A 19,796-nucleotide genomic window follows, 5' to 3' on the forward strand; every position below is an offset into this window, starting at 1 on the left:
TAGGCTAAAAACTGCCTGTTAACTACCTGTTAGCAAGCAGTTAATTGGCACTAATCCCTTCCCACCTCGGGCAGGCGGGTCCCAGTGCGGGGTGGGTACCCGCCTCCTTTGAAACTGGCATGGAGGCGGGTTTGGGTGCGGGGAAGGGGTCGGGACCCCTGATTTTGGGATTTTAATCCCCCCCACGCCTCCAATCCCGACTCCATGGCACAATGAAAATCCTGCTCTAGGACTAGGGGGCATAGTCTAAAAATTAGAGCCAGACCTTTCAGGAGTGAAATTAGGAATCACTTCTACACACAAAGGATGGTAGAAGTTTGGAACTCTCTTCCGCAAATGGCAATTGATGCTAGATCAATTGTTAATTTTAAATTGGAGATTGATAGCTTTCTGTTAACCAAAGGTATTAAGGGATATGGGCCAAAGGTGGGTATATGGAGTTAGGTCACAGATCAGCCATGATCTCATTGAATGGCGGAGCAGGCTCGAGGGGCTGAATGGCCTACTCCTGTTCCTGTGTTCCTATAATGGGGTGGGCCTAAAGAGGGACAGGTGAAAGACAAAAATAGCTATAAACATAAAAAGAGTGGAGAATAAATGAAAAGGCAGTAAGGCTGGCCAGAATATTCAGTTGTTAAATATCATGTCATCAACAACAACAACTTGTATTTATATAGCACCTTTAAGGTAGTAACATCCCAAGGCACTTCACAGGAGCGTAATCAAACAAAATTTGACACCAAGCCACATAAGGAGATATTAGGACAGATGACCAAAAGCTTGGTGAAAGAGGTAGGTTTTAAGGAGCATCTTAAAGGAGGAGAGCGAGGTAGAGAGGTGGAGAGGTTTACGGAAGTGTCTGGCAATTTATAGAGAGTGCCATTATTTCTCCATCTTGGGATGCACTGTAATGATAATTAGAAATTCCAGCTTATAGAAGGAGTATTAAGAATACAATTGAGAAGTGCATTGAAAAGTACTCTTAAAAAGTAGAATTTATGTTAAAGTAATTCCTGTTCACATAAGCACTGAGCAGTTTGTTTTTTTATGTGGGATCCATAGTAAAACATTGTACATATACCATTACAATATTTAGTATTATGGTATTTAATTTATATAATATTGTGCTCTGCAAGGTGTTCAAATGTTTACCAGAAAGATTAATTCTACATCTATTTACATTTATATTTTCATCTCAGAATTTGTTAAGATGAAAACTTTATTTGCATAATGATCTGCATTCTGAAAATAGTCAAATTCTCCCAACTGCATCACAAATTGGTGTCACATTTAGATTTGACAATTACCTTGGTAGAAATTGGGGCATCTTAGAAAAGGATGTATATTATCATCCAATTCAAATATTTTAGACAGTCCAGCTAAAATGGGAGCATTTGTTCTTAAGGAATGGAGCAGTTCTCTTGGAAACACCACTATTGTGGACATTGGATATATACTTGAAAAGGAAAAATTTGCAGGGCTATGGGGAAAGAGCGGTGGAGTGGGACTCATTGGATAGCTCTTTCAAAAAGCCAGCACAGGCAAGATGGGCCGAATGGCCTCCGCCTGTGCTGTATGATCTTATGATTTTATTCTATGATTTGCTTAATAAATGTAGGGATGTGTGTTTCCCTTTTGGAGGCAGTGTAAGTTTGTTTGGTACAAAATTCTTTCTGTTTTCAACAAAAGACTGCCCCTCCTCGCGGCGATCTCCGACTGCTCAACCCCCCGCGATCTCTGAGTGCTCACCACCCCCCCCCCGCGATCTCCAACTACGCTCCCCCGCGATCTCCGAGTGCTCACCCCGATCTCCAACTCCTCCCACCGCCCAGTGATCTCCGACAGGCGGTCAGCCTGTCAATCTGGCTGGCTGTTGGGCAGGAAAGCTGTTCAGAAAATTAAAAAGACATCCTGTGCTTATTTTCAGCAGGACAGACGGGAAACCCATAGTACCGGGTTTCCCATTCGGAAATCCAACTCCAGCCCTTCACAGTCCCAAATAAATATCAGAGCCACTGACTCTCCTCATAGTCAACCTACTCTGCAAGGCTGACTCATGGCTCCTCTCCCACATGTCCTAATGCAAACAATTCATCTAGTTTCTCCTCCCATGCCCAGATCATCACTTCTGGCTTCCCTCAGATGGTCTCCTCCAATTCATACTAGGGCTAGAAACTGGGTTGCTTTGCACCTCTCGTTAGTGCCCTCGGGGGGCACTAACTGGGCACAAATGCCCTAGTGCCTGGGCATGGCGCCGCTAATGCCTCTCGCAAAATTCTGCAGGAGGTTAGCGGTGGCGGTAGCTGGTAGCGCCCTGCTCCGCTGCACCAGTGATGATGACATCATCGCTGTGCGCAGCGCCCTTTTTTCGCTCTGGCCGCAAACGTCCCTTGCGCCCCCAGATCTATCGCCGGATGATCTGTGTGACAGGATCAGGGGGCGGTTTTGCAGCATCGGTAGCGGGCGGTGGCACAATTTAAAGGGCAGGTGCTGGGCGGCCATTTTTATTTTGGCACTCCTCTTGAGTGCCAGGCTGTTTCCATGGCACCCCGCTCCCCGGTTTTCTGGCAGGGCCCCGGTGCACGCAGTGCTAGGCCCCTCCCCTTTATCAGGGGAGGAGGCCTGCAATGACGTGGCGCTGCTGCATGTAGCGCCACAACATTGAGTAGTAGCGCCCCAAGAAGGAGGTGAAGCACTTCCAGTAGCGCCCCACCTCCTGCTTGGGGCGCTACTACTGAATTTACAGGGTAGGGCAGCTAACCTTTTCAGGGCGCTAAAATTAGCACCCCGGCGAGGTTAGGGCCCCAAAATTAATTAGCACCCCGGCGAGGTTAGGGCCCCAAAATGGGTTATACCCAATTTTTCCCCCGTACATGCTGTCTCTTGGTAATATAATCTGCACCTCTAAATATATACTTTGGCCTCCTTCTTACATTCTTTTACTTCCTGCTCAATGTCTACCTCTGTCCATTGTAAATCACTCTAAAATGTTCTTTCAAATAAATATATAAATGGAAGTTCTTGCAGCTAGAAATCTATATTCACAGAAGCAGGAGGCCCCTGGATATTCTGTGTTTCTGTGACTTTAATATCAGTGCTTGGTCAGAGCCCATAGGCTAAGTATAAATTAGGAGAATAAGTTACACTTGTGAGGGTCCTCTGTTATAAAATTTTGTTTACAATGGAAGGTAGTATGAGTGAGTGAGAAAGTATAACAAAGCAGACAAGTGTAATGCTGTTTATATGGCGCCTTTCAGGAACTGTTTGGTTCAAGTTGGCTGTCGTTAAAGGGGAAGGAAAGTCTAATGGAGTTTACTTTTCATTCAAAGTACTTTCCCATTTTCTATGTTAACTAAAATCTATATTTGTAAAAATCTTTTGTAATGTCTCAAATATTTGTTTTCCGAAAGTGACATGATTTTAATGTATACTGAAGGTGATCAAAAATGAACATTTATATCATTATTATTTTTGGCCCATTTTCCCCCTCCTCCTGCCCTAATAGTGTTTCCTCTTTGCTGGGAAAACATCCTCAAGTATCTCACTCAACTGACCATTCTTCTTTCGCCAGTCTAGGCAGTGACTTTTGACAGGCTAATCACCAGGGAGAACACTGCAGCAAAGCCTGGTTCTGTCCTCCCCTTATATTCCTGCACAATTTCAGCAGGGGTTACCAGATAGTAATTGGAAACAGGAACCCGAGCAGATTTTCCCTGTCCTAGCTCAGAGGTGCTGAAGAAAACTGTAGTATCTTTACCGCCACTCTGGTTACCTCAGCACAGAGCGGGAAGCAAACCTGAAGCTTTCTGCTCTTCTAGTTGACTGGATTATAATAAACCACATGGTTATGTGCAATAAAGTAGCAAATAGGGCCCACAACACAATCAATCATTTTGTAATTCATATTGATATAACTTTAGTGGAATATGTGAAGAAAAAGGGTTTAAATTGCCTTTTTCTGTGTTGTTTACAGGATAGTGACCTGATGACCTTTAATATCTCCATGCATCGTTCCTGGTGGAGGGAGCATGGGCCCGGTTGTGTGCGGAAGGAGTTGACTGCTTCAGCCAGCAAAAGCCTGGATGATCGCACTTACATCTCAGTGACAGGCTGCATTGTCGACTTTCAGTACCTGGAGGTTATTCACAGCTCCTTTCAAATACTACTGTCGGTAAGTATGTTCACGACAAGTGGAGGGACTCTGCCCCTAGAATCATAGAATGGTTACAGCACAGAATGAGGCCATTTGGCCCATCGAGCCCGTGCCGGCTCTCTGCAAGAGCACTTCAGCTAGTCCCACTCCCCACCCTTTCCCCGTAGCCTTGCAAATTTTTTCCCCTCAGGTACTAATCCAATTCCATTTTGAAAGACATGATTGAATCTGCCTCCACCACCCTTTCAGGCAGTGCATTCCAGATCCTAACCACTCGCTGCATAAAAAAGTTTTTCCTCATGTCGCCTTTGGTTCTTCTGCCAATCACCTTAACTCTGTGTCCTCTGGTTCTTGACCCATCCGCCAATGGGAACAGTTTCTCTCTATCTATTCTGTCTAGACCCATCATGATTTTGAACACCTCTATCAAATCTCCTCTCAACCTTCACTGCTCTAAGGAGAAAAAACCCAGCTTCTCGAGTCTGTCCACGTAACTGAAGTCCCTCATCCCTGGAACCATTCTTGTAAATCTTTTCTGCACCCTCTCTAAGGCCTTCCTAAAGTATGGTGCCCAGAATTGGACACAATACTCCAGTTGAGGCCGAACCAGTGTTTTATACAGGTTCTTCATAACTTCTTTGCTTTTGTACTCTATGCCTCTATTTATGAAGCCCAGGATCCCGTATGTTTTTTTAACCGCTTTCTTAACCTGCCCTGTCTCCTTCAACGATTTGTGCACATATACCACCAGGTTTCTCTGTTCATGCACCCCCTTTAGGATTGTACCCTTTAGTTTATATTGCCTCTCCTCATTCTTCCTATCAAAATGTATCACTTTGCACTTTTCTGCATTAAATTTCATCTGCCACATGTCCGCCCATTTCACCAGCCTGTCTGTGTCTTCTTGAAGTCCATCACTATCCTCCTCACTGTTCACTATATTTCCAAGTTTTATTCCATCTGCAAATTTTGAAATTGTGCCCTGTACACCCAAGTCCAAGTTATTAATATATATCAAGAAAAGCAGTGGTCCTTGTACCGACCCCTGGGGAACACCACTGTATACTTTCCTCCAGTCCGCAAAACAACCGTTCACCACTACTCTCTGTTTCCTGTCACTTAACCAATTCTGTATCCATGCTGCCACTGTCCCTTTTCTTCCATGGGCTTCAACTTTGCTGGCAAGCCTATTATGTGGCACTTTATCAAATGTCTTTTGGAAGTCCATGTACACTACATCAACCACATTGCCCGCATCAACCCTCTCTGTTACCTCATCAAAAAACTCAATCAAGTTAGTTAAACACGATTTGCCTTTAATAAATCTGTGCTGGCTTTCCTTAATTAAACCACACTTGTCCGAGTGACTGTTAATTTTGTCCCTGATTATCATTTCTAAAAGCTTCTCCACTACCGAGGTTAAACTGACTGTCCTGTAGTTGCTTTATTTATCCTTACACTCTTCCTTGAAGGGTGTAACATTTGCAATTCTCCAGTCCTCTGGCCCCACGCCTGTATCTAAGGAAGATTGGAAGATTATGGCCAGTACCTCCACAATTTCCACCTTTACTTCCCTCAGCATCCTGGGATGCATCCCATCCAGTCCTGGTGACTAATCTACTTTAAGTACAGCCAGCCTTTCTAGTACCTCCTCTTTATCAATTTTTATCGCATCATGTATCTCCAGTACCTTCTCTTTCACTATGACTTTGGCAGCTTCATCTTCCTTGGTGAAGACAAATGCAAAGTACTCATTTTGTACCGCAGCCATGCCCTCTGCCTCCTGCATCGGTCTCCTTTTTGGTCCCTAATCGGCCCCACCCCTCCTCTTACTACCGTTTACTATTTATATGCCTATAGAAGACTTTTGAGTTCCCTTTTATGTTAGCTGCCAATCTAATCTCATACTCTCTCTTTGCCTCTCTTATTTTCTTTTTAACTTCCCCTCTGAACTTTCTATGTTGAACCTGGTTCTCCCTTGTATTCTCATCCTGACATCTGTCATACGCGCTCGTTTTCTGCTTCATCTTACTCTCTAGCTCATCTACAGCTGAATCCCTCATCCATGCCTTGGTTACCTCTAGCCTTGACTATTCCAACGTTCTCTTGGCAGGACTCCCATCTTCCACTCTACATAAACTTGAGCTCATCCAAAACTCTGCTGCCAGTATCATAACTCGCACCAAGTACTGTTCACCCATCATCCCTGTGCTCGCTGACCTATATTGGCTCCCGATCTGGCAACGCCGCAACTTTAAAACTCTCATCCTTGTTTTCAAATCCCTCCATGGCCTCGCCCCTCCCTGCCACTACACCCACCCCCCTCACCGCACCCCCCCCCCCACACCTGTGTAACCTTCTCTAGTCCGACAACCCTCCAAGATCTCTGCGCTCCCACTCCTCCAATTCTGGCTTCCTGCACGTCTCCTATTTTAATTGCTCCACCATTGGCGGCTGTGTTTTCAGCTGCCTAGGCCCTAAACTCTGGAATCCCCTCCCTAAGCCTCTCCGGCTCTTTACCTCTCGCTCCTCCTTTAAGATGCTCCTCAAAACCTACCTCCATCTGTCCTAATATCTCCTTATGTGGCTCAGTGTCAACATTTGTTTGATAACACTCCTGTGATGCACCTTGGGATGTTTTACAGGAAACTTTGTGGTATCCGGCACCGACGGGACCGAGCTGCTGCCGTCCCATCAAAACTGCCGGACAAACCAGCGCTAATGTTAAAACATACGGAGGCTTTTGAGCTTCGTATCTAGCAACAAACCCTGTTGCTTAGCAACAGCTTCTAAATAGTCGGCCGTAGCTTGTAAGCGTCTCTGTAGCTAAGCAACAGCTTTAGCTAGACCTTGCAGAGCCTGACTAGTGAAAAAAAAGCAACGAAAAGAAAAAAAACTTACTGAACCGACTCCTGAATTTTGCCGGTGGCTCGAGCATTCCGGACAGTTAACCTCCGGGTAAACCAAAGTTTCCTGTACTACGTTAAACGTGCTATATAAATGCAAGTTGTTGTTGTTGAAAGCACCTCTATTACACATTGTCTGCATTTGGAAACTAAAAAAATGTTCAGCTCACGTTGACCCACAAGCACTCACTGTGCCCAATGGTGGTCCATTCCTAGGGGAACCTAAAGACATGCTTCCCTGGAAAATGCCACATTTTATATTAAAATAGTTCATTCTGGTTCATTTTGAACATTTTTTTACTTGGTACAGTTTTAAAAACTGTATAAATCTATGGAGTGAGCCACTGAATTAAAAGGTTATTGGTTCGAGCCGCACTCCAGCCAGTCCCGGCGAGTGGAGGTAAGGGTTATGGTCCCTGAATACTGCCTTGACATCTAGTAGTGTACTCGTGTCCGATGGGAGTGGAGTGGTGAATCCCCATCGCATAAGTTTTGCAGTCTTGCACGTGTGTCAACATATTGCTACATCAGTATTCCCAATGCATTATGAATCTTTTTGTTTAATACCCTAGAACTATCACTTCAACAATAAATTTGTGGATACTTTTAACATTTTCTCACCACTCCCGTTGAAAGAATTCTCACACACAAGCTCTCACACAAGGTTAGAAATAGGAACAGGCGTTTACGTCCTGCAACTGGCTTTGCTATTTCCCATTCTCAATGTGCCTGAAAAGCTTCCCAGTTTGGTCCACATGTAATAACTCTTTGACCTGCTCTTATCTGTGTATGCTGTCATTTCTATCCATCACAAAAAAAAACAGAAACCAAACGTAATTTGTGGCAGTATCCACCAAGTCCAAACATGTACACACAAATAAAATGAAGCAAGCCCATTAATGCGAGGTGAGCGTCCCTTGTATTCCCAAACGCCAAAATTGAGTTGACATCTGGGTTTCTTGTTGCCCATAATAATTTTAATGAACATGTGAGAAAGATAGCAATGATAACCACTTTGGGCATATAATTGTGCTCATGTACGATTTGGTGAAACCAGGTCCTAGTTATTTGATTATTTTTGAGTAATTCATTACCGTGGAATCAGCCATTCAGTATTTGTTGGACACAGAAGGAGTGATGGTGAATTCTTTTGGCACATAACATACTCAGAAAATATTTCTGGTCAATATAATAATCAGCCCTCAGATAACCCTTAAGTACTGAATATGAACACAAGTGTGGAGCACAGTTTCTCTCCAGTAAACCGCTTACTGCTACTGATCCTGAGAAACTGTTTCAAAATGTACGGTGATATTGCACTTGTGCCACTGCTTGGCTTGCCTGCAGAGCTGACTCAGTAATGTAGAGAGACCACCACAACTCACTAACTCTAGCAATTCAAAGAGCATCACAAGGCACTTTTACACTGGCACAGGCTTAGGCTCAGTTCAGATCGCAGGAGGGTAGATTGTGTGTGCTGGCTCCCTGTGTTTCTACTAATCAGAATAATCTGGGCCCATGATTCTGCTACTGGAATAAGAGATACTTGTTTTAATAATGGAACATGGAAAACCTATGTAAGGAAAAACTAAACAAGTATCAATGTCAAAGTCTCTATACTTAACTTCCACTTCAGAGTAAGCAGAACTTTCCAGCACAAATAAAAAAATCCCTGGTAATCTGGGTTTGCTGTTGTCAGGAATGAATATTCCCACTGTTATTATTGGGCCGTAATTTCCGATTGGAGGCTTCCTGCGTGCGGAGACCTCCGATCTGGAAAAAATCTATGGATTTTAACTGAGGGCTTCCGAGGTCCGGACACTTCTGCTCCTGGGCCTCTCCAACTCGAAATGCGCAGGGCCCACGTATCCCAGAGGCGCATGCGGTTCGCAAGCGTCCCTGGGATGACGTGGGCCATGGGGAGCCAATAGGAGAAGGGAATCTCCCTTCATACACTTAACAGATAGACCTGTCAAATATATGAATGGAGATCACCCCAAAAACACTGTAAAACATTAAATAATTTTTTTAAATCTCATTTTTAAAATGAGTTGAAATTATAAAAAATTTAATATTTTAAACAAAAATTTAATTTTGTTGAAAAAAATAAGATTTTTAACAGGGTTAAAAATATACTTAGCTTTTTTAAAGTATTTTTAAATGATCATTGAGTGAAACAATTTTAAAAAACTTTTTTCAAATCTTATGCTGGTAAATGCAGGCCTTACACCTGCTTTCCAGGCGTAAGATTTCTAAGGGTTTCTGTGGGCGGAGGTTCTCCAGAAAGCGGAACTATCTGCCCACAGAGGCCCTTCTCTAGGGCAGGCAGTTACGATGTCCCTACGGGTGGGTACACAGCGCGCACACACCTGTAGGGATCGGATATACGGCCCATTAAGTTTAATAAGGCAGTTTGGGGCAGATAGTTTCTAAAAATCCCAGGAGCAACTCTAGAAACTCTGCTCAAGAACTAATAGAAAAATTATAAATGTTGAAAATCTGAAATATAAAAATTACTGGAAGTGCACAGCAGGTCAGTCAGCATCTGAAAGGGAAAGTAAGTTAATGTTTCTCAAGTGATCCATTCTTAGAACTGGGTTAATGTTTCTCAAGTGATCCATTCTTAGAACTGGGTTAATGTTTCTCAAGTGATCTGTTCTTAGAACTGGGTTAATGTTTCTCAAGTGATCTGTTCTCAGAGCTGGGTTAATGATTCTCAAGTGATCCATTCTTAGAACTGGGTCAATGTTTCTCAAGTGATCCATTCTCAGAACTGGGTCAATGTTTCTCAAGTGATCCGTTCTTAGAACTGGATTAATGTTTCTCAAGTGATTAGTTCTCAGAACTGGGTCAATGTTTCCCAAATGATCCGTTCACGGAACTGGGTTAATGTTTCTCACGTGATCCGTTCTTAGAACTGGGTTAATGTTTCTCAAGTGATCCGTTCTTAGAACTGGGTTAATGTTTCTCAAGTGACCCGTTCTTAGAACTGGGTTAATGTTTCCTGTAATGTATGTACCTTTAAGGGGGGAACTACTTTGTACAGCTCATGTATACTGTAGTACCGGCAGTGACCACACCTGTATATAAGCCTGAGTAGTAATCTGTACAGATCAGTTGCAGTTTGAGCCACGTTGAGTAAACACCTGTTGTACCGTTCTCCGCAGTCCGCTTCTTATTATACACGGACGTAACATTGGCGACGAGGCAGGTTCGAACCTACCTGCAACTCTGCATCACCTCCCGGGGATTCATTCCTGGAGATCAGTGGATTGGAGGTCAAGGCCAGAGACTCGGGCGTCGACCACGGGCAACCGCCCAGTCATCCAGCAGAGACTCGAGAATTGCGGGGGAGGCTGTCGAGAGCCAGGCTTGGCTTTCCAGTCGAGCTGGTCCAGCGAAACGGGCTGGCAACAGGTAGTGCGCAGACCCTTCCCGGACGGCGGCGGGCTAGAGCCGACAGAGCGGCACAACAAAGGGCCGAGCAGCGTCAATGGGGAGAGAGAGAGAGGGCAGAGCGCACAGGGCACAGCCGGTGTTCAGGGGCCGAGCAGCGTCGGAGAGAGGGAGAGAGAGAAGCACGCGAAACCTACAGGGCGCCGCCATTGCCACGAGAACCGCCGGGAGCGGCGTCGGCAGCAGCGGGGGAGGAAGGAAAGCGCGGGAGACGCCATTTTAAGCCATTGGGAGACGCCATTTTAAACCACACCCAAAATGCCGAAGAGTGGCAGTATCACCGCATTTGACAATAAAGTCAAAGATTGGACTACATATGTCGAACGAATAGAGGTGTACTGCAAGGCAAATTAGGTGTTAGATGACAAGAAAGCGTCGGTATTGTTAAAATTAATGGGTGCAAAGACGTATGGTTTATTACAAAATCTAGTAACCCCAACAAAGCCAATGAAAAGAGTTTTGAAGACATAGTAACGATGCTAAAGGAACATTTAAACCCCCCCCCCCGTGCTGATAGCAGAAAGATTCAAGTTTCACAAACGGAACCAGCATAAGGATGAAAGCAATGCTGATTATTTAACAGAACTGCGCAAACTATCGAAACACTGCCAGTTTGGAGCGGGACTGGCAAATACCTTAAGGGACAAGTTTGTGTGTGGGCTTCAAAGTGAAGGAACCCAGAAATGGCTTTTATCTGAAAAGGACCTTACGCTGGAAAAGGCTTTCAGCATTGCGGTATCATATGAAGCAGCAGCACGGGGCGCTGCAGAGATACAACAGAGACCGCAAGAATATGGCACAAACGAAATGTCATATGGAACAGAGAAGTGCTATCGCTGCGGCAGAACAACACATGACCAGAATGATTGCTGGTTCAAAAACAAAGTGTGCAGACAGTGCGGAAAAGTAGGACACATAGCACGAGTCTGCAGGTCGGGAAAGAAAACCAGCAATAAGAAACCGACCAAAGGGAAGTACAAGAAGGTACATAAGATAACGGAGAATAGTTCAGACGAACAAAAGAGTGATAACGACTCCGAAAGCAGGGAACTGAGTTGTCTGAAACTACATAATATGATCACAACGGAGGATCACCGAACCATTTGGGTCACTCTCAAGATAGCAGGAGTCCAGGTAAAGATGGAATTGGACACAGGATCAGCTCTAACAGTCATAAACCGATGGGACTACGAGCGGCTATTCTCATACATACCCTTGAGAGACACAAAAATTATTTTGAAGACGTACACGGGGCAAAAAGTCTACCCCAAAGGAAAAATAAGGGTGACCGTTATATATAACGGTAAGGAAACACCAAAACTAGACCTGTATGTATTGCAAGATGGAGGACCACCATTACTGGGATGTGAATGGATCCGGAAAATACAACTGGATTGGCATTCCATACAGGCACTGACTGTGGCTGACAAAAAGGATGACGACGTCACACCTGGGCGACTGTCAAAGATCCTAACTGACGCGAAAGAAGTGTTCCAGCAAGGACTCGGAACACTAAAAGACATGACAGCAATGATTAAAATTGAAGAAAACGCAAGCCCAAAATTTTTTAAGGCCAGACCGGTACCTTAGGCGATCCGCCCAGCCGTCGAAGCAGAGCTGGAGAGTCTGGAATGTTCAGGTGTACTGTCCAAGGTAGACTGGAGCGAGTGGGCTACACCCATCGTCCCTGTGATGAAAAAGTCATTGAGCAGCACGCCTAGGGAACCAAAGAAGGTTCGCATCTGTGGAGACTTTAAGGTAACAGTGAACCCGGTCCTTCACACCGTACAATATCCACTTCCGCGGATTGAAGATATTTTCGCCTCGCTATCTGGAGCGAAACGCTTCACTAAGATTGATCTGGCCCAGGCGTATCTGCAAATGGAGGTAGAAGAAGCATCAAAAAAATACCTCACAATCAACACCCATAAAGGTCTCTACCAATACAACCAGCTGGTATTCGGGGTAGCATCAGCTCCGGCTATTTGGCAGAGGGCAATGGAACAAGTCCTGCAAGGGATCCCAGGGACCCAGTGTTATTTGGACGACATCCTGGTCACGGGCGAAAATGACAGTGATCACCTTGCCAACCTGGAGCAGGTGCTCACTAGATTGCAGGAATATGGGCTCCAAGCTAACCGCCCCAAATGCGACTTTTTTAGAAAACAGATCTTGTATTGTGGCCACGTTATTGATAAAGAGGGGTTACATAAGTCCCCAGAGAAGATTGAGGCAGTAGTCAAGGCTCCAGCACCGGAAAATGTGTCACAACTGAGGTCGTTGCTCGGGCTGGTAAACTACTACCATAAGTTCTTGCCAAATTTGTCTACAATACTACACCCACTGAACACCCTGCTGCAAACTGGGGTGCCATGGAAGTGGAGTGACGAATGTAGACGAGCTTTCCAGAAGAGCAAAACACGAATCACATCGAAAGAGGTATTGGCCCATTACAACCCAGCATTACCAATTCGGTTGGCATGTGATGCGTCACCCTACGGCATTGGAGCGGTGCTGTCGCACAAATTCTCGGATGGCTCAGAGAGGCCAATAGCCTTTGCGTCATGATCACTAACCTCAGCCGAGTGTAACTACGCCCAGATTGACAGGGAGGCCCTCAGCCTAGTGTGGGGAGTGAAAAAGTTCAATCACTATCTGCACAGGCAGAAATTCACCTTGCTGACTGATCACCAGCCTCTTGTCTCCATTTTTAATCCGAAGAAGGGCGTTCCGGTGATGACGGCGCAACGACTACAAAGATGGTCACTTTTTCTAGGGGCGCACCACTATGAGCTTGAATATAAGGGCACGAAACAGCATGGAAATGCTGATGGGCTATCACGCCTGCCACTGCCTACTGCGGAGGAAGCACCAGCAGTGGATCCTGTCGAAATATTCCATTCGACTATAGTTGAATATCTACCGGTAACTAACGCTTGTATCGAAAAGGAAACCCGAAATGACCCGACACTGTCTCGGGTATATGATTTGACGGTGAAAGGATGGCCAGCACATGGCGACTCACTGTTGCCAGCATTCTCGACAAGGAGAGAACAGCTGTCAGTGTGCCGGGGGACCTTGATGTGTGGATCCCGAGTGGTAATTCCACCCAAGTTAAGGGATAGAGTGCTCAATGAGCTTCATGAGGGTCATCTGGGAGGGGTAAAAATGAAAAGCCTAGCCAGAGCTTATGTGTGGTGGCCAGGAATCGATAAATAAATCAAGGACCTGACCAAGAGCTGCTCAGGATGCCAGAAAGTCCAAAATGCACCACCACAGGCCCCTCTACACCCATGGAAGTGGCCCTCATCTCCATGGCAACGGGTGCATATTGATTTTGCTGGTCCATTCATGGACTCAATGTTTTTAATAGCCGTGGATGCGCACTCGAAATGGCCTGAGGTCATCAAAATGTCCTCCACCACCACGGAGAAAACTATTGCAGTCCTACGGACCATTTTTGCCAGGAATGGCTTGCCAGAACAGATTTGCTGCGACAACGGACCACAGTTTGTGTCCGAAGAGTTCCGGAGGTTCTTGAAAAAGAATGGGGTAAGGCATTACACATCCGCCCCGTATCATCCAGCCACAAATGGATTGGCTGAGAGGTTCGTACAAACCTTTAAGAAGGCAATAAAGGCTATGTACAATGACAACATTCCGCTGCAGCACAAGGTGGACAATTTCCTGTTCGCCTACCGGAATGCGACACATGCAGTCACCAACCAGGCCCCAGCCATGATGTTCTTTAACCGAAGGTTAAGATCTCGTCTGGATTTGCTCAGGCCAAACGTACGAAGAGATGTTGAGAGTAAGGAATTCCAGCACATCCATGAGAAGCCAACAAGGAGTTTCAATGTAGGGCAACCAGTCTTGGCCCGCGACTACCGAACAGAAAAATGGCAGCCAGGAACGATATGCACACGGCAGGGCCCACTAATGTACACAGTGGACGTTGGGGAGAGCATCGTGAGACACCATGCTGACCAGATCCTAGAGTCACAGGAACAAGTCAACCCCATGCCTCGCCCATACGTACCTGATGATGAACCCGACGTACAGGTCGCATCTACCCCAGAAACAGTAGCATCGGAAGCTGATGAACCAACCGACGACAGGGGGCCAGAATCGCCTCCGCACCAAGAGCAAGACACTCGGGAAAGGCACTATCCAGAAAGGATCAGGAAGCCTCCCCAAAGACAGAATTTATAAATAGACTATTTTCAGCTAATGTTGCATGTTAAAAGTGTTAATTGTAATTAGTTTGATATTTAATTGTTAAATGAGTGTTATGGTACTGTTAATCTAAAAGGAGAGGAATTGTAATGTATGTACCTTTAAGGGGGGAACTACTTTGTACAGCTCATGTATACTGTAGTACCAGCAGTGACCACACCTGTATATAACCCTGAGTAGTGATCTGTACAGATCAGTTGCAGTTTGAGGCTCATTGAGTAAACACCTGTTGTACCGTTCTCCGCAGTCCGTTTCTTATTATACACGGACGTAACATTTCCCAAGTGACCTGTTCTTAGAACTGGGTCAATGTTTCTCAAGTGACCCGTTCTTAGAACTGGGTTAATGTTTCTCAAGTGATCCGTTCTTAGAACTAGGTTAATGTTTCTCAAGTGACCCGTTCTTAGAATTGGGTTAATGTTTCTCAAGTGATACGTTCTCAGAACTGGGTCAATGTTTCTCAAGTGATCCGTTCTTAGAACTGGGTCAATGTTTCTCAAGTGATCCATTCTCAGAACTGGGTTAATGTTTCTCAAGTGATCCGTTCTCAGAACTGGGTCAATGTTTCTCAAGTGATCCGTTCTCAGAACTGGGTTAATGTTTCTCAAGTGATCCGTTCTTAGAACTGGGTCAATGTTTCTCAAGTGATCCATTCTTAGAACTGGGTTAATGTTTCTCAAGTGATCCATTCTCAGAACTGGGTTAATGTTTCTCAAGTGATCCATTCTTAGAACTGGGTTAATGTTTCTCAAGTGATCCGTTCTCAGAACTGGGTTAATGTTTCTCAAGTGATCCATTCTTAGAACTGGGTTAATGTTTCTCAAGTGATCCGTTCTTAGAACTGGGTTAATGTTTCCCAAGTGATCCGTTCTCAGAACTGGGTTAATGTTTCTCAAGTGATCCGTTCTCAGAACTGGATTAATGTTTCTCAAGTGATCTGTTCTCAGAACTGGGTTAATGTTTCTCAAGTGATCCGTTCTCAGAACTGGGTTAATGTTTCTCAAGTGATCCGTTCTCAGAACTGGCTCAACGTTTCTCAAGTGATCCGTTCTCAGAACTGGGTTAATGTTTCTCAAGTGATCCGTTCTCAGAACTGGGTTAATGTTTCTCAAGTGGTCCGTTCTCAGAACTGGGTCAATGTTTCTCAAGTGATCCGTTCTCAGAACTGGGTCAATGTTTCTCAAGTGATCCGTTCTCAGAACGGGGTTAATGTTTCTCAAGTGATCCGTTCTCAGAACTTGGTTAATGTTTCTCAAGTGATCCGTTCTCAGAACTGGGTTAATGTTTCCCAAGTGATCCATTCTCAGAACTGGGTCAATGTTTCTCAAGTGATCCGTTCTCAGAACTGGGTTAATGTTTCTCAAGTGATCCATTCTCAGAACTGGGTTAATGTTTCTCAAGTGATCCGTTCTCAGAACTGGGTTAATGTTTTTCAAGTGATCCGTTCTCAGAACTGGGTTAATGTTTCTCAAGTGATCCGTTCTCAGAACTGGGTTAATGTTTCTCAAGTGATCCGTTCTTAGAACTGGGTCAATGTTTCTCAAGTGATCCATTCTCAGAACTGGGTTAATGTTTCTCAAGTGATCCGTTCTCAGAACTGGGTTAATGTTTCTCAAGTGATCCATTCTCAGAACTGGGTTAATGTTTCTCAAGTGATCCGTTCTCAGAACTGGGTTAATGTTTCTCAAGTGATCCATTCTTAGAACTGGGTTAATGTTTCTCAAGTGATCCGTTCTTAGAACTGGGTTAATGTTTCCCAAGTGATCCGTTCTCAGAACTGGGTTAATGTTTCTCAAGTGATCCGTTCTCAGAACTGGATTAATGTTTCTCAAGTGATCTGTTCTCAGAACTGGGTTAATGTTTCTCAAGTGATCCGTTCTCAGAACTGGGTTAATGTTTCTCAAGTGATCCGTTCTCAGAACTGGGTCAACGTTTCTCAAGTGATCCGTTCTCAGAACTGGGTTAATGTTTCTCAAGTGATCCGTTCTCAGAACTGGGTTAATGTTTCTCAAGTGGTCCGTTCTCAGAACTGGGTCAATGTTTCTCAAGTGATCCGTTCTCAGAACTGGGTCAATGTTTCTCAAGTGATCCGTTCTCAGAACTGGGTTAATGTTTCTCAAGTGATCCGTTCTCAGAACTTGGTTAATGTTTCTCAAGTGATCCGTTCTCAGAACTGGGTCAATGTTTCTCAAGTGATCCGTTCTCAGAACTGGGTTAATGTTTTTCAAGTGATCCGTTCTCAGAACTGGGTTAATGTTTCTCAAGTGATCCGTTCTCAGAACTGGGTTAATGTTTCTCAAGTGATCCGTTCTCAGAACTGGGTTAATGTTTCTCAAGTGATCCGTTCTCAGAACTGGGTCAATGTTTCTCAAGTGATCCGTTCTCAGAACTGGGTCAATGTTTCCCAAGTGATCCGTTCTCGGAACTGGGTCAATATTTCTCAAGTGATCCGTTCTCGGAACTGGGTCAATGTTTCTCAAGTGATCCGTTCTCGGAACTGGGTCAATGTTTCTCAAGTGATCCGTTCTCAGAACTGGGTCAATGTTTCCCAAGTGATCCGTTCTCAGAACTGGGTCAATGTTTCTCAAGTGATCCGTTCTCAGAACTGGGTCAATGTTTCCCAAGTGATCCGTTCTCAGAACTGGGTCAATGTTTCTCAAGTGATCCGTTCTCAGAACTGGGTCAATGTTTCCCAAGTGATCCGTTCTCAGAACTGGGTCAATGTTTCTCAAGTGATCCGTTCTCAGAACTGGGTCAATGTTTCTCAAGTGATCCGTTCTCAGAACTGGGTCAATGTTTCTCAAGTGATCCGTTCTCAGAACTGCGTCAATGTTTCTCAAGTGATCCGTTCTCAGAACTGGGTTAATGTTTCTCAAGTGACCCGTTCTCAGAACTGGGTTAATGTTTCTCAAGTGATCCGTTCTCAGAACTGGGTTAATGTTTCTCAAGTGATCCGTTCTCAGAACTGGGTTAATGTTTCCCAAGTGATCCGTTCTCAGAACTGGGTTAATGTTTCCCAAGTGATCCGTTCTCAGAACTGGGTTAATGTTTCCCAAGTGATCCGTTCTCAGAACTGGGTGAATGTTTCTCAAGTGATCCGTTCTCAGAACTGGGTCAATGTTTCTCAAGTGATCCGTTCTCAGAACTGGGTCAATGTTTCTCAAGTGACCCGTTCTCAGAACTGGGTCAATGTTTCTCAAGTGATCCGTTCTCAGAACTGGGTCAATGTTTCTCAAGTGATCCGTTCTCAGAACTGGGTCAATGTTTCTCAAGTGATCCGTTCTCAGAACTGGGTCAATGTTTCTCAAGTGATCCGTTCTCAGAACTGGGTCAATGTTTCTCAAGTGATCCGTTCTCAGAACTGGGTCAATGTTTCTCAAGTGATCCGTTCTCAGAACTGGGTCAATGTTTCTCAAGTGATCCGTTCTCAGAACTGGGTCAATGTTTCTCAAGTGATCCGTTCTCAGAACTGGGTCAATGTTTCTCAAGTGATCCGTTCTCAGAACTGGGTCAATGTTTCTCAAGTGATCCGATCTCAGAACTGGGTCAATGTTTCTCAAGTCATCCGTTCTCAGAACTGGGTTAATGTTTCTCAAGTGATCCGTTCTCAGAACTGGTTTAATGTTTCCCAAGTGATCCGTTCTCAGAACTGGGTTAATGTTTCTCAAGTGATCCGTTCTCAGAACTGGGTTAATGTTTCCCAAGTGATCCGTTCTCAGAACTGGGTCAATGTTTCCCAAGTGATCCGTTCTCAGAACTGGGTCAATGTTTCTCAAGTGATCCGTTCTCAGAACTGGGTCAATGTTTCCCAAGTGATCCGTTCTCAGAACTGGGTCAATGTTTCCCAAGTGATCCGTTCTCAGAACTGGGTCAATGTTTCTCAAGTGATCCGTTCTCAGAACTGGGTCAATGTTTCTCAAGTGACCCGTTCTCAGAACTGGGTCAATGTTTCTCAAGTGATCCGTTCTCAGAACTGGGTCAATGTTTCTCAAGTGATCCGTTCTCAGAACTGGGTTAATGTTTCTCAAGTGATCCGTTCTCAGAACTGGGTCAATGTTTCTCAAGTGATCCGTTCTCAGAACTGGGTCAATGTTTCTCAAGTGATCCGTTCTCAGAACTGGGTCAATGTTTCTCAAGTGATCCGTTCTCAGAACTGGGTCAATGTTTCTCAAGTGATCCGTTCTCAGAACTGGGTCAATGTTTCTCAAGTGATCCGTTCTCAGAACTGGGTCAATATTTCTCAAGTGATCCGTTCTCAGAACTGGGTCAATATTTCTCAAGTGATCCGTTCTCAGAACTGGGTCAATGTTTCTCAAGTGATCCATTCTTAGAACTGGGTCAATGTTTCTCAAGTGATCCGTTCTCAGAACTGGGTCAATGTTTCTCAAGTGATCCATTCTCAGAACTGGGTTAATGTTTCTCAAGTGATCCGTTCTCAGAACTGGGTTAATGTTTCTCAAGTGATCCGTTCTCAGAACTGGGTTAATGTTTCTCAAGTGATCCGTTCTCAGAACTGGGTTAATGTTTCTCAAGTGATCCGTTCTCAGAACTGGGTTAATCTTTCTCAAGTGATCCGTTCTCAGAACTGGGTCAATGTTTCTCAAGTGATCTGTTCTTAGAACTGGGTTAATGTTTCTCAAGTGATCTGTTCTTAGAACTGGGTTAATGTTTCTCAAGTGATCCGTTCTCAGAACTGGGTTAATGTTTCTCAAGTGATCTGTTCTCAGAACTGGGTTAATATTTCTCAAGTGACTCGTTCTCAGAACTGGGTTAATGTTTCTCAAGTGATCTGTTCTCAGAACTGGGTTAATGTTTCTCAAGTGATCTGTTCTCAGAACTGGGTTAATGTTTCTCAAGTGACCCATTCTTAGAACTGGGTTAATGTTTCTCAAGTGAACCGTTCTCAGAACTGGGTTAATGTTTCTCAAGTGACCCATTCTCAGAACTGAGTTGGATCTGAATCACTTTTTGATGTTGACTCACCTGCTGCACATTTCTAGCATTTTTTTTTGTTGCTGCTCATAAGCTGCCTTGCTGACACTGTG

At 44.6% G+C, this 19,796-nt stretch overlaps 1 protein-coding gene across 4 annotated transcripts in view; it reads left to right on the forward strand.

Moving 5' to 3' along the window:
* Positions 1-19,796, forward strand: part of LOC147114920 (sodium/potassium-transporting ATPase subunit beta-1-interacting protein 3) — a 942,742-nt gene that overhangs the window by 812,391 nt on the left and 110,555 nt on the right. For all 4 annotated transcript variants that reach the window (XM_085993038.1, XM_085993035.1, XM_085993037.1 and 1 more), the window contains exon 4: positions 3,974-4,171. In XM_085993038.1, coding sequence (XP_085849164.1) covers positions 3,974-4,171 — 198 coding nt within the window. The remainder of the gene's footprint in view (positions 1-3,973; positions 4,172-19,796) is intronic.

The sequence above is a fragment of the Somniosus microcephalus genome, chromosome 7 (genome assembly GCF_052327205.1).
Source record: "Somniosus microcephalus isolate GS21.2 chromosome 7, FLI_Smic_1.0, whole genome shotgun sequence".
Classification (NCBI taxonomy): Eukaryota; Metazoa; Chordata; class Chondrichthyes; order Squaliformes; family Somniosidae; genus Somniosus; species Somniosus microcephalus.